A 13,322-nucleotide genomic window follows, 5' to 3' on the forward strand; every position below is an offset into this window, starting at 1 on the left:
GCTCTGATGCAGATGGATATTTACTGTGCATTGGGGCGCGGGGGGCAGGGCGGGAGCAGATAAGTTGATCAAGAGTAGTTTTGGGCTGTGGTCACTCCAAATACGTTTAGATGCTTGGTGTAGTTGAAACCATGCGGGTTCCACAACGGGTTCCACAACGGGCAGGCTCGGATCTGGACTCTGGTGGCATCCTGGGAGCTAATTCTGCTGTTCCTTGGAGGTGGAGATAGGGCCAGGGCCCAGGGAGGTGGTCGTGGGACGCACAGCGTGTGTGTGTGTGTGTGTAGCCAGGAAAGGGAATGGTCACGGGAGCCGCGGTTTAGGGTCACCTCGACACGACACGGGGCAACTAACTCCGGAGAGAGCGAGCGAGCGAGCTCCCCAGCGGGCGTCTTCCCCGCGGGGAGGGGGGCCCACGAGGCGTGCCCGCCGGGGGAGGGGCCGGAGCCGCGGCAGGGGCGGCCGAGCGGAGAAAGTGCGCGAAGGGGCCGCGCCGCGAGCCGCACACGTGACGGCGCCGCGCCGAGCGGGACCCAGCGGCGGCCCGGAGCCCCGGGAGCGGCGCGCGCGCGGCCCCGGCCCCGGCGCTCGGCCGGCGGCGCGCTGCACATTCTCTCCTGGCGGCGGCGCCACCTGCAGCCGCGTTCGCCCGAACATGGCGACACGGAGCAGCAGGAGGGAGTCGCGACTCCCCTTCCTATTCACCCTGGTCGCGCTGCTGCCGCCCGGGGCTCTCTGCGAGGTGTGGACGCGGACACTGCACGGCGGCCGCGCGCCCTTACCCCAGGAGCGGGGCTTCCGCGTGGTGCAGGGCGACCCGCGCGAGCTGCGGCTGTGGGAGCGCAGGGATGCCAGGGGGCCGAGCCGGGCGGACGAGAAGCCGCTCCGGAGGAGACGGAGCGCTGCCCTGCAGCCCGAGCCCATCAAGGTGTACGGACAGGTGAGCCGTTTTGCAACCCGCCCGCCTCCAGCTCTTCCCTCTCCCCGCACTTCCTCACCCCCTCATCCATCCTTTGCGGTCGCCTCCCAGGTGCAGGCACCGCTGGGGACTTTCCGGCTTGCATTTTTTTTTTTCCCTCCTCTTCAAATGAGTACAACCGACCGCGCTTGAATTGCATTGACCTTTCCTGCTTCCTGCCCCTTTGGACACACGTATTCCCCGTAACTCTTGGGGAGCCGTGCGTATTTCCCCCGGGCGTGTGCACGCCGGTGTAGTTTACGGCAGGTATGGGAGGCGGGCAGCTCCGGTCTGGATCCGGATGGCCAGCGGGCGTTCTCTGGTGGATGGCGAGGCGGCGGCGGCGGCGGCGGCGGGCGCCCTGCGGTTGGGGCACACGCAAGCCGGCGGCGGGAGCAGGGGGTTTCCGCGCTGAGCCGCCGGGAAGGTGGGCAAGCCTTGCCGCCTGCCTCCTGGAGGCAGCACCGGACGGGTGTGCGCGCCAAGTGGAAGGGCCCGATTTTCTTTTCCTTTTTTTTTTTTTACTTTGTAGGGTCCTCAACACCCCCTTCAGCATCCTGACTTTCTTTTGGACAAGAATGTCCCCCCTCCCGGCACTTGGGGATGTAAGGGGGGGGGGATAAAACTACAAGAAATTTGGTGGGCATGTATTACAGAATAAGTGATCTGTTCCTATCCAGGCAATGGGTTGATCAGGTCATAAGTCCTATGAATTTTCGCTTTCATGGCCAGACTTACTGCTAGGAATTGCAGGCTGGGTTCCTAGGTTAGTATCAGCTCTGGCAAAATTCATTTGACTGTGTATTGGCTCATGAGACTCCCAGTCGTGAGGTTAAGATTAACATCGGTGAAAGTGGAAGGTGATGGTGTGTGTGTGTGTGTGTGAGAGAGAGAGAGAGAGAGAGAGATGGGGAGATGGGACTAGAGGGTGGGGTGGTGGCATACAGGCACGTTTCTGAGACGCCTTTAAAACAGCAGTGGGGAAGATTCCCCTGAGCTCTGGCTGCCTTCACTGACTTAGCTTCAGCCAATCCTTCAGGACATCTGCAGAGTTAAATGTTCCACCCTTGGAGCAGGAAGAACCTTGTGAACCGTGTCACCTTATGGTTCGCTTTGCTGGAGAAGGCACCGCCAGTCTCCTCAAGGTGCAGTGACTAGTCCAAGGTCACACCGGGAAGAGTATCCCGCATTGTCCCTGGGGCCCTTGGGGGACCATTGTCACCCTGTCTTTATACAGTGCTTCTTAAATACCTCCTCGCTAAAGTATTTACACATTTAAATATTACATATTTACATCTGGCTACAGAGGGAGGAGGGGGATGGTGAGTGGGTGGGAGTGGGTGGGAGCGTGTGCTTTCCACCCACCCTCATCCTGGACCAGAGCTGGTGCCAGGGAGCCGGTAGCTGCTGGGGGTGGGGGTGGGGGGTGCAGGCTGCCTGAGCCCCTGTGCTCTGTGCCTCTGGCGCCCACATCCTAGTCCCCTCCCCACTCCCCTCTGAAACTTCTTTTTTGTGTGTTGTTGAAAAGAAGTCAGCAAGGTCCCTGCTCTCAACAGGGATGCCAGCCTGGGACGCTTGGAGGCTGGGGGAGGGGAGAAGAGAAGCTCCCTTGTTCCCTGCCTCTCCCCTAGCCCGGCACCACTGGGGCCTGGCCGTGGGGAAGGGTGGGACACAGGACCCCTGAAGCTGTCTTCTGGGGCGAGGCAAGGGCTTTCTGGTTCCAGAATTACGTGCACAGGTGCCCTTTCTTCTTTGGGTTTGGTTTGTGAAAGTCTCCCGGGGAACTGGGGCAAGCGAGAGATGAACTCTGTTCTCATTGGGAGAGACTCCAAAACCGTCTGCTTTTATGTTTCTGGACCAACCAGACAGTTGGGTTCTGCGGAGGAAGGAGAACTAGCTGTGGGCCTCATAATTTTCTTCCCTGTGGCTGTCTTCCTTCGCCATTGTTCTCTCTTGCCCTGAGGCTGATACAAAGTGGGATTAATTTAAATCATTAAGGATTTGAGTGAGCTAGAAGGAAGAACTTTCTGCGTGGCACAGCCCCTGCGACCTGCAGGCACCGAGGGGCCCCTTGGGGCCCCGGAGCGGCTCACCTCCATTTGCCATGGCCCGTTTTTCCCTGGGACAGACCTGGTTTCTACAAATAGCGCCCCCTTCACTCTGGAGAGTATCAGGGTGAGAGCTCTCAGTCATGGGCGTTTGACTTCCAGCCCTAAGCCGAGCTCCACTTTAAACTCTCCACTCTCCCCCTTCCAGTTGTAAACCCAAGGAGTTGCATTGTTTTCCAGTCGTACTGCTGGAATGGAGTGTGGTCCTATGGAGGTGCACATGCGGTGAGCAATAAACGTTCATCCCTGCTTTCAAAAACCTTAACATTTAAGGTGATGAAGATGCAGGTCCGGGCACACAGAGGGAGCCAGTAAGTGTAGGCACAGGACACCAAGGAGGGAGACTGGTGTCTGCCACGACTACTTAGGACCATGTTTGTAATGATAGCGTATGGCCATAGTGGTGAAAAGCAGGTATTAGAACTTCCTGCCCAAGTTCAGACTTTGGAAGTTGAGCCCTTTCTAGGAAAAGGCCAGGCTGAGAGGGGGTTTCCGTACTCCATGCTTCCCTGAATCTCATCCTGCGTGCCTCTGTGCTTGCGTTGTCATCTACCTTCCCAACTCTTGTCCTTGCCTAGAAAACCCCTGTTTCGTTCTTTAGCATCCAAGCAGTAGCTGCCAGGCTCCGGTGGGAAGAGTTCCTTGGCACGTGCTTGTATCCCCTACTGCTGGTGTTACGATTACTCTGATGGCCCCGTTTGCTTCTTGAGGGCCTGGATCTGTCCGTCCCCGCTTCCCTGGCACTGAGGAGGCCCTTAACTGGGTAACTATGGACCAGCTGCCCACCTGGAAGAAGAGAGGCCTTGAGCTCTTTTTCATTCTGGAGGAGGGTGGCGAGCCCACAAGTGGAGAGGGGCAGTGTGAGTTGGGTCCCTCAGTGGTGAGGATGCAGATGGCGGGGCTCATGGTAGTGGAGCCCCAATGTCCCTGTGCTCTCTGGGGGTCATCTGGAATGAAGAGCTAGGATTCTGTCTGATAGACCCGGCCCTATCCGGGCTATCATATTGGTTTGTCCTAAGGGTGTTGTTTCGGGGAAAAAAATCCTTTGGATGACGTGCACAGAGCTGGACGGGATTTCCAGGTCTATTTTCCTTCCAACAAGCTCTCTCTTCATAATTCCTGCATCTTGGTGGCCGGGGAGTATTCAGTGTCCTGATTGGAGACTGAAAATACAGTGTCTGTTACAGCACGAGGCCGCAGGACAAAGGGCCTCCTTAGGGGCTGGGCCTTTGGATCTCCCCTGAGCAGATTCTCGCAGGATACACTTGCTGGGCAAGGAACCGGCTGGTTGATTCTGAAGTTAGGATGTTTGACCTGGACGCTTCCTGAGGAAGACAAGAAGGCAAAGCCGTCCCCATGTCGGGTTGGCTCCGGCGTGGGTTAGCTTGAGAAGGGACGTGACCTTGGGGACAACGCCTCCTGGTTGCACCTGGCATGTCTTACAGAGCTCTGCTGAGTCTCTGGCCACTCTTTAGGGACCTGGAGACCTGGAGGGTGAGGCTCCGAGAAGTGGAAGGAGAGGAGGCAAAGGGCACAAGGAGAGAGTGAGCAGGTGAGAGGGAAGGGAGGAAAAGGGAAGCCTTCCGGTTTGTTTACTTAGCCTTCTGTGGGGAGTGCGTGGTCACCTAGGCAAGAAGGTGCACAGAAAAAGTGTGCGGGCCCTGCAACAGGTTCCTGGGAAATGGGTACTATGACAAAACTAGGCATGATTCCAAGTTTTTTTTTTTTTTTTGCACCAAGGCCAACTTAGCTTTTTGTTCCGTTTTCCATGAACTTTTTGAAGCCCCTCATAGTAGTGGTGAGTAAAATCGTTTCTTCTTGTGCCTTCCACTTGCCCAGAGGCCTTTCCCCATTGGCATCCGCTGTCATTCATTTTTTGTATGTCCTTCTGGAAATGTTTTATGCGTGGACAACATGTATATAGACAAGATTTGGAACTTCAATTATCAGTGACTTTCTGTTGTCTGTAGCCCCTGGTATCATGAGTCATGAGATTAACTTGAGCTGCACAATGCGTTTGTGGCATCAGGGAGTTACCAGAAGTTTCATAAGCTAGAATGGATGGCTGTGTTTTCTCCAGGCCAAGTGAAAGAAAACCCATTCTCATTCTCTCCTAACTTGGGGAGATGCTGAGAGCAGTCCTCTGGATTTGTGAGACTGTCAGCCTGTGGAGCTCACAGATCTTGGGTTCTATATTATGTCTCTGCAAAATGAAGTTAATAGTGTGCTTAAGAAGTGGCTCTGAGACCAAAGATCCAGGAGGTAGATCCTAGCAGGAGCAAACATCCCAGAGCAAAAGATGAATTTTGTAGGAGTATTTCATTGTCAGGTCTTTGTCTGTTTCTCCTTGGAGGTGACAGCCATCCTTGTAGTGTCATTGTTTAATCCCAGGGTAGAGATGGAGGGAGCCAGCCCGGTGCTGTCCACGGTAACCGAGGGACACAAGGGCATGCTAACAATCTGGAGAGCAGGAAATCTAAAAACATAATCTCTTTGCCTTTGCTATATATTTAGTCATTTTTTTCTTTAAGACTTATTTATTTATTTGAAAGGCAGAGTGACACAGAGAGAGAGAGAGAGAGAGAGAGCGATCCCATGCTCTGGTTCACTCCCCAAATGGCCCCAGTGGCCAGGGCTGGGCCGGGCTGAAGCAAGGAGTCAGGACTCCAAACAGGACTCCCATGTGAGTGGCAGGGACCCAAGGACTCCTGCTTCCCCGGGTGCATCAGCAAGGAAGTGGATGGAAATATAGCAGATGGGCCTGGAATCAGCACGCCCACATGGCTGCCAGTGTTGCATGCGTGCTGTGCCACAACACCAGCCCCTTCTAAAGCTTTCTTGTAAAGCATCAGTGTACCTGAATTAAATTTTGCTTAGCTGGGTATTAAAATAAGGTAGCATTCTCTGAGCTATTGATAGGAAACTGGCTGGCATAAATGTGTTAGGGAGTGCCAGTTGGAGTTTAGAATTTTTGACAATCATTCGGGAGGAAAGCTGACCCCTAGAAATGTATTAAAACCGGGGTATTCTGTTGTTTAGAAAGCAAAGGAGAGCCCACCGCCTCTGATTTGAATATTTGGGGATTAGTATTTCTCCAGGCGTGGTTTGGTGGGGCACTCTGTTTATAAGAGAGGGATCTTCCCATGCTTTCTCGTTTGCCAGAATCCATTGGCAGGTGGCATATTCAGTCCAGCCACGTACATGCAAAAATCAATTTCCCTCCGTTTAAAATGAGCCGCAGTTAATTTCGACCTAATTTATTGGTTTATCGACCTGTGAACCTTGGGCCTTCAGAGAGGTGGCCTGAGTGGCCTTCGGGTGTTGAAGGGGCTGATGACGCTGAGACCCAGACAAGCCGGGGTGGCTGCTCATCACCGCCATGATTCAGGTTTCATTTTGTCTTACTGCGGGAAGCTCAAGTGTTAAACGGTAACACGAGGAATGCGTTTTGGGCTGGATTCCATAAAAGTAGGACTTCATAGCAATTACAGCCACAGTAGTGAGTTACAAAATAATCACAAAATTCCGTTATCTGCCAGCTAATGGATATTATATTGGTAACATCCGTGCCCATATCTCCGCTCCCAGCCAAGAGCTGGAATCTCTCTTCTTCCTGGATCTTTCTGCAGGAACGCTGGTTTGCATCTGTGCTGTCCAGTAAGTCCACTAGCTCTATGTGGCCGCTGACCACTTGAAATACGGCTAGCGTGACTGAAGAATTTTTTTCATTTGGTTTTAATGGATTCAGATAGCCACGTGGGACTCTCGGCTGATATATGGACCGTGTGGCTTTGTCAGGTTGTAGGAAGCCTCCTTTGACCAGCTGTGGGCAGCCCCTGCTTCACCCAAGACAGCAGGCTTGCACTGTGCCTGTCACACACGGGCGTGGCAGGAAGAGGGGAGGGCTCTGCTCTAAACCAGCCTACCGACAGCTAAGTTAGGGCGTGGAAGACAGGGGCCCCTCCTCCCTGGGCAGGGCAGGGGACTGTGGAGGCAGACTGGGCACCGTGGTCATCTTTAGGGGATGCCTCTGCACAGGTACCGCCTTCTGTCAGTCACTCCACTGTTGCAAGCCGACCGTTCGCAGGGGCTAACCCACCCTCACTGCCTTCACTTCCGATCTGGCCCCGCACGAACAGCCCGCTTGCATCCGGCTGTGCTGAGGTCGTGTGCAGATCAGATTGTGCAGGTTGAGTACCGCAACGAAAGGTGTAAACAGCGCCTTAACAGCGGGGCCATCTCCCCGCCCTGCCCTTCGCTTCCTGTGCTCTTGTTGACTTACCTTGACGTCGCTGGGTCTGTCATTCGTCCCCTCACCTCTTCGGGCTGGCACGAAGATAAACAGTTGCAGGCGTGTGGTCTTTGTCATTGCATGTGAAGCGCCCCCCAGCCCGCCGGCCCTTTAACTTAGCATGCCGTAGCCGTTGCTGCCGCTGCAGGCTCTTGGCTTGGGAAATCGGGACCCTTCACAATGATTTATCTCCGGTCCCCTGAATTAGATTAAAAACACAGCTCCGCATTCTCAGAAAGGCAGGCTGATGTGATTATATCCCAAAGCTGAGTGGCAGACAAGGGCAATAAAAAGATGTACGTATATCGAATGTGTTTTGTGCTGTGTAGGGGCCAGTGTACTGTTACCCCTCCCCTCTGATATAGCTTCGGCTATTTAGAAAAGAGACTAGGGGCCGACGCTGTGGCGCAGTGGGTTAATACCCTGGCCTGACGCGCCGGCATCCCATATGGGCGCCGGTTCTAGTCCCGGCTGCTCTACTTCCCATCCAGCTCTCTGCTATGGCCTGGGAAAGCAGTAGAAGATGGCCCAAGCCCTTGGGCCCCTGCACCCACGTGGGAGACCTGGAAGAAGCTCCTGGCTCCTGGCTTCAGATCGGCACAGTTCCGGCCGTTGCGGCCAATTGGGGAATGAACCAACGGATGGAAGACCTCTTTCTCTCTCTCTGCCTCTCCTTCTCTCTGTGTAACTCTGACTTTCAAATAAATAAATAAATCTTCTAAAAAAAAGGAAAAGAAAAGAGACTAGCCTATTGAGTACAAACTTTCTTTCCCCAATAGCTTTGTTGCAGGGGGTCCTAGGAGAAGACCACTTATGTGATTAAAACTTTTTACAATTGATTTCAGAATGAGAGAGAGATAGAGAGAGAACAAGAAGCTCGCATCTGCTGGTTCATTCCCCAAACACTCACAGTACAGCCAGGAGCAGGGAACTTAATGCAGGTTTCCCAACTTGTATGGCAGGGGCCCAACCACTTGAACCATCCCAGCTGCCTCCCCGAGTTGGCATTAGGAAAAAGCTGGAGTCAGGAGCTGAGAATTGAACCAGACACTGGAATATGGGATGTCGGTATCTGAACTAACAGGAGTGATTCGTATGTGAAATAAAGCTGGGCGTGCACTGAGGAGTGGGGCCTCAGTTGGGTTTTAATCTGCTAGGCTGCTGGGGTGAGTTCCATCCTGCTTTGGTGGGCTGGCCAGCTGAGGGAGGGTGTCCTGCTGAACTTGTTTTTTTTAAATATTTTTTTGATTTATTTATTTATTTAGAAAGAATTACAGAGAGAGGGGGGAGAGAGAGAGAGAGATCTTTCATCCACTGGTTCACTCCCCAGATGGCTGCAATGGCCAGTGCTGGACTAGGCTGAAACCAGGAGCCGGGAGTTTCTTCTGGGTCTCCCACATGGGTGGCAGGGGCCCAAACACTTGGGTCATCATCCACTGCTTTCTCAGGCACATTAGCAGGGAGCTGGATCAGAAGAGGAGCAGCTGGGACTCGAACCGGTGCCCATATGGGATGCTGGCGTCACAGGTGGCGGATTTGCCCGTTAGACCACAGTGTCGGCCCTTGATGAAGCCTTTAGCTCTTAGGAAAGCTCTGTGCCCAGAAGAACTGGGAAAAGCTGGGATGATCTGGTTGTGCCTGGAAGGCTTGAGTTAAAAGCCACTTGGGGAGAAGCGCTGGTTCAGGGCCTGTTGCTAGGGGGCTCTAGTGGATGCTGTGGAGTGAGGGACCAAGATGTGGAAGACCCTGTTTCTCTGTGAACCTGAAGGACACATGCAGGACACGTCTGTGTGGGCCTGCCCCGGGGACCCAGCAGGAAAGGCCAGTGCAAATCAGGGCATGCATGTGGGCAGGTGGGTAGAAGCCGGGGGGTCAGCCGGCAGACGCACGCCCCTGAGGATGCCCTGAGGGTGCTCCGAGGGTACCTGTTGCCCAAGGACATTTCCTGTTATCCAGAAGTCTCTGTCCCCCTTCCCCCTTAGTCTCTGTACATGTGGGAGGGAAGCCCCAGGTGATGCCTTTAAAGACTTTGGTTCCAGACCTCAGGACCCTGAGGTTGGGTGGCCCCCAGGGTTCTGAGCTGGGCTGCGGAGCGAGGGGAAGAGTCCCGTGAGTTCCGAGCTGGACTCCAGCGTGTGGGCTCTTGGGCGTGGTGGAGATCTCGATGGCTCGCTGCGAGACCTCCGCGTGCCACCCCTGGTGACGCAGTTGCTATTTGGAAAAGTGGAGCCATTTTGTGCGGGGCGGCTTGTTTTGGCAGCGAGCCGTTTGGCCGTGGAAAGCAAGGATGTTGTAGCGCAGTGGAGTTTCTGGAACACATTCATGGGCGGATGCCATCTGGATCTGGTTCCGACAAGGGTCCTGAGGATCGGGAGGGATGGCCCTTCATCTCCCTTCACAGACGAGTACGCCGGGCTCGGCAGTGACTGCCCCGAAGTTAGGCCACCGGTAAACCCCGGAGATCCACTCAAACTGAGCCTCTGACGGGTTTCCAGTTGACTGGGGCTTGTTCCGTCGCAGTCTCTGAGACCCTGGCTCTCCGGCAGGGAGGCACAGCTTTGTGGCTGTGGACTCTTTTTTTGTTCCTCCCCACTGAAAACCTTGAGATCTCCTATCATTCCACCCCCTCCCAGCCCCTCCCCACTCTCCTTAGGTCTGGATCTCCCTTCTTTGCCCACTTGTGCGTCTTCGTCCTTGCACTGTGGGCACAGCCTAGGCCTTGTCTTCAGTGAGGCCTCCCTCGCCACCACTCCCCTGTCCCCCATGAGGTCAGGGCCCCTGCGGAACGCCGGGAATGCAGTCCTCAAGCATGGCGTTAGTCCATTCCTCTACTGATGTAAGAGCCGGAAGGCAGGACCTGGATTTCTGCTGTTTGCTTCCCCTAACACCTTGCGTGGCATCTGCTCAATAGGAGGTGCTCCGTAAATATTCATTAAATGAAGGAGTGGGGGGCTGCTTAAGGGAAAGCTGCAGAGCCTGGCAAAGTTGGGAGAGGGGTCTGGAACCACGCTAAAGAGCTTGTGGCAATGGCTTTGGGTTCCCGGGGGAAGCGTCTTAGAAGGCGAGCCCTAGCTTAGGTGCTCAGCAGTCGCTTAACTCTGGGGAAGGGGTGCCTGCTCTTCCCGCCCTGCCCCCGGGCCGGAAGGCTCTGCGGATGGACAACTGCCTCGAATTCCTTCCCCCTGCTTGATTTCCCCCCACCAGCTAGCACGCGGTTTCCATAGCCTGGCTCTGATAGCTCCTGTATCATACACACTGGTAGATTAAGGGGTGGTCATGTCGCTTGTTATGGGAGTAAAAGTCATTGCTGAGTGGAAGAGTGAGTTCACCAGTGGCCCAGAGATGGGTGCTGCCTGCCGTGCAAACCCTCGGGAGTGAGAGGTCTCTGGGATGACAGCTGGAAGTCAGAATATGAGTGTGGCTAGTACCCTTTTGGTAAAAAGAAAGGAAAAGGCCCCTCTCTCTGTCTCCCTCCCTCCTTCCCTCCCTCCGTGTGTGTGTGTGTGTGTGTGTATTAATCTAAAGAGACCTCATGGATCTACGGTAAAAAGCCAAGTTTTAGCCCAAGTCGTCCTCCCTTTGTTTCCTCATCCGTAAAATGGGCAGCTGAGTTCCAGCAGCGGAGTGGTCCACGTGAGTTGTGTGGGTGCAGGGAACGAGTTGAGCCCAGGCAGGTGCAGATGGCAGGGCAGTGAGCGGAGGTTCCGTGGGCAGGGGCTCTGGCTTCGGGGCCTCACGAACTAGATCGTGCTCTCCTCCTGGGGCGAGAGTCCACGAAGGGTAATGAGCTGCCTAAATATAGTGAGGACACCACCTTGACAGGGGACGCCGGGGGCGGGGCGGTCTGCATCCCTAGCATTTAGGTCGGACGAACACCTTGAGATTCCGGGGCCTCCGGAGGCCGGCTCTGGTTTCAGCAAGCCTGTGGCAGAGTTTCGGGGAGCTGAAGGGCCCGGGATTTGTTGTAGCCGTTGCTGTGGAATCGGCAGAGCGCCTCTTTGTCTTTCACTGCGGGTGAAGCAGAGAAAGGAAGCCGACTGCCTTCTGTCCTCCCGGGCTGTGTTCTGGAAGGCAGCTAACTGCAGCAGGCTGGGGGTGCCTGGGACAGCCCAAGCCAGGGCCAGGCCAGCTGGCAAGAAGGTGCGAATGGAGAGAGCAGCGAGACCCATTCTGTGACGGGGCCCCGTGTGCCCCAATAGGCTTCAGGGGCTGCACAGGCTTTGGGGGTTTTCCTGGAAACTTCTTGTGGGTTCACACTTGCAACCCTCATTTCCCCCATGCATGCTCTGTGCACTGGAACAAGGAACAATTAAAGTGCCTACAGGGTGCCGGCCCCTGGCGGCCTCAGTGCAGACTTCTCGGTTGGGGCCTGCGTGAGTGCTCAGCGGGTTCGCAGGTCATGCAACGAGCACTTTCTCTGCCCCACCTCTTCCCTCTGTAAAGACCTAGAGCGTGCGGGGTGGGGGCAGCAGGTTCTTCCTTGCACCCTGAGCCAGGTGAGGCAGATCACACACACACACACACACAGACACAGGGTCTGGGCCTCCCTGAGGGTGGTGTTTGATCCAGACTCGGGGTGTGCCCAGCTGTGCCTGGTGAGGGTGGCGGCGAGCCGCCAGTGGCCCCTGGCCCCCAGCCTGGGACCTGTTCTCCAGCCTGAGTCCTGGAGGCTTGTGGGGACGCTGCGGCTCTGCAGAAGCCGCTGACAGCGCTTTGAAGGATTGCCTTGGCTGGAGACCCAATCCCCAGCCTGCCTCCTCTGTGACTCATGCCAGCTGCGTGTTTGGAGGGCATAGGGCCCACAAGGAGATGAAATGCAAGAAACCCTGCTTGCGTATGGGAGCTGCTATTTGCCGGCTCCTGCTTGTAAGTGTAGTGCTTCACACAGGTAAGAGAGGCTGCTTTTTTTTTTTTTTTTTTTTTTACCCAGGTGAAATTCACCTAACATTCACCATTTTCTTTTTTTTTTTTTTTTTTTAGATTTATTTTTATTTGAAAGACAGAGTTACAGAGAGGTAGAGACAGAGAGAGAGGTTTTCCATCCACTGGTTCACTCCCCAGATGGCTGCAGCTGTGCCGATCTGAAGCCAGGTACCAGGAGCTTCTTCCAGGTCTCCCACGTGGGTGCAGGGGCACAAGGACTTGGGCCATCTTCTACTGCTTTCCCAGGCCATAGCAGAGAGCTGGATGGGAAGAGGAGCAGCTGGGACTAGAACCGGCGCCCATATGGGATGCCAGCGCTTCAGGTCAGGGCTTTAACCCGCTGCGCCACAGTGCTGGCTCCAGCATTCACCATTTTCAAGTGAGCAAATCAGTGACACCAGGTACATTCACATGTGGTGCAAGCACTGGCTCAGTCTAGTTCCATCAGTCCCCCCTGTCCCTGGCAACTCATCTACTTTTTGTCTCTGTGTGTTTGCCTCTCCTGGATATTTCGTACACAGGGAATCGTGCAACATGGGACCTTTCCTGTTTGGCTTTCAGATCGCTCATCCACACTGTAGCCTGTATCAGTTCATTCCAGAGGTTTGTTTTTTTAAAGAATTATTTATGAGAGAGAGAGAGAACTGCCATCTGCTGGTTCACTCCCCAGGTAGCCCGCCAGGAGCCAAGACAGCCAGGCTGAAGCCAGGAGCCAAGAGCTCCATCTGATCTCCCACCCAGATGGCAGGGGCCCAAGTATTTAAGCCATTACCTGCTGCTTCCTGGAATGGGGAGCGGAGCCGGCACTGAAACCCAGGTGCTCTGAGATGGGATGGATGCGGCTGTCCCAAGTGGCGTCTTAGTCCTTGTGCCCAGCGTCCGCCCCTCATTCTAGAGTCTTAGTAACCACTCAAGATTACTGAACACCACCTCTCTCCCCCGAAGGCTGAGATTCTCTGTCCACCGTGAATTAGCCCCAGGTCTTACCCGAGGGGCAGGGGAATGGATTGGAATCATGAGAAACCCCTGGGCCCCATCAGCG

At 54.9% G+C, this 13,322-nt stretch overlaps 1 protein-coding gene across 1 annotated transcript in view; it reads left to right on the forward strand.

The window, feature by feature from the left end:
• Window positions 1–655: 655 nt before the first annotated feature.
• The window catches only part of SORL1 (sortilin related receptor 1), a 175,305-nt gene continuing 162,638 nt past the window's right edge, over window positions 656–13,322 (forward strand). The window contains exon 1 of the mRNA XM_062197223.1: window positions 656–940. Within this exon, the coding sequence (XP_062053207.1) occupies window positions 656–940 (285 nt within the window). The remainder of the gene's footprint in view (window positions 941–13,322) is intronic.

Source organism: Lepus europaeus, chromosome 7, assembly GCF_033115175.1.
Source record: "Lepus europaeus isolate LE1 chromosome 7, mLepTim1.pri, whole genome shotgun sequence".
Classification (NCBI taxonomy): Eukaryota; Metazoa; Chordata; class Mammalia; order Lagomorpha; family Leporidae; genus Lepus; species Lepus europaeus.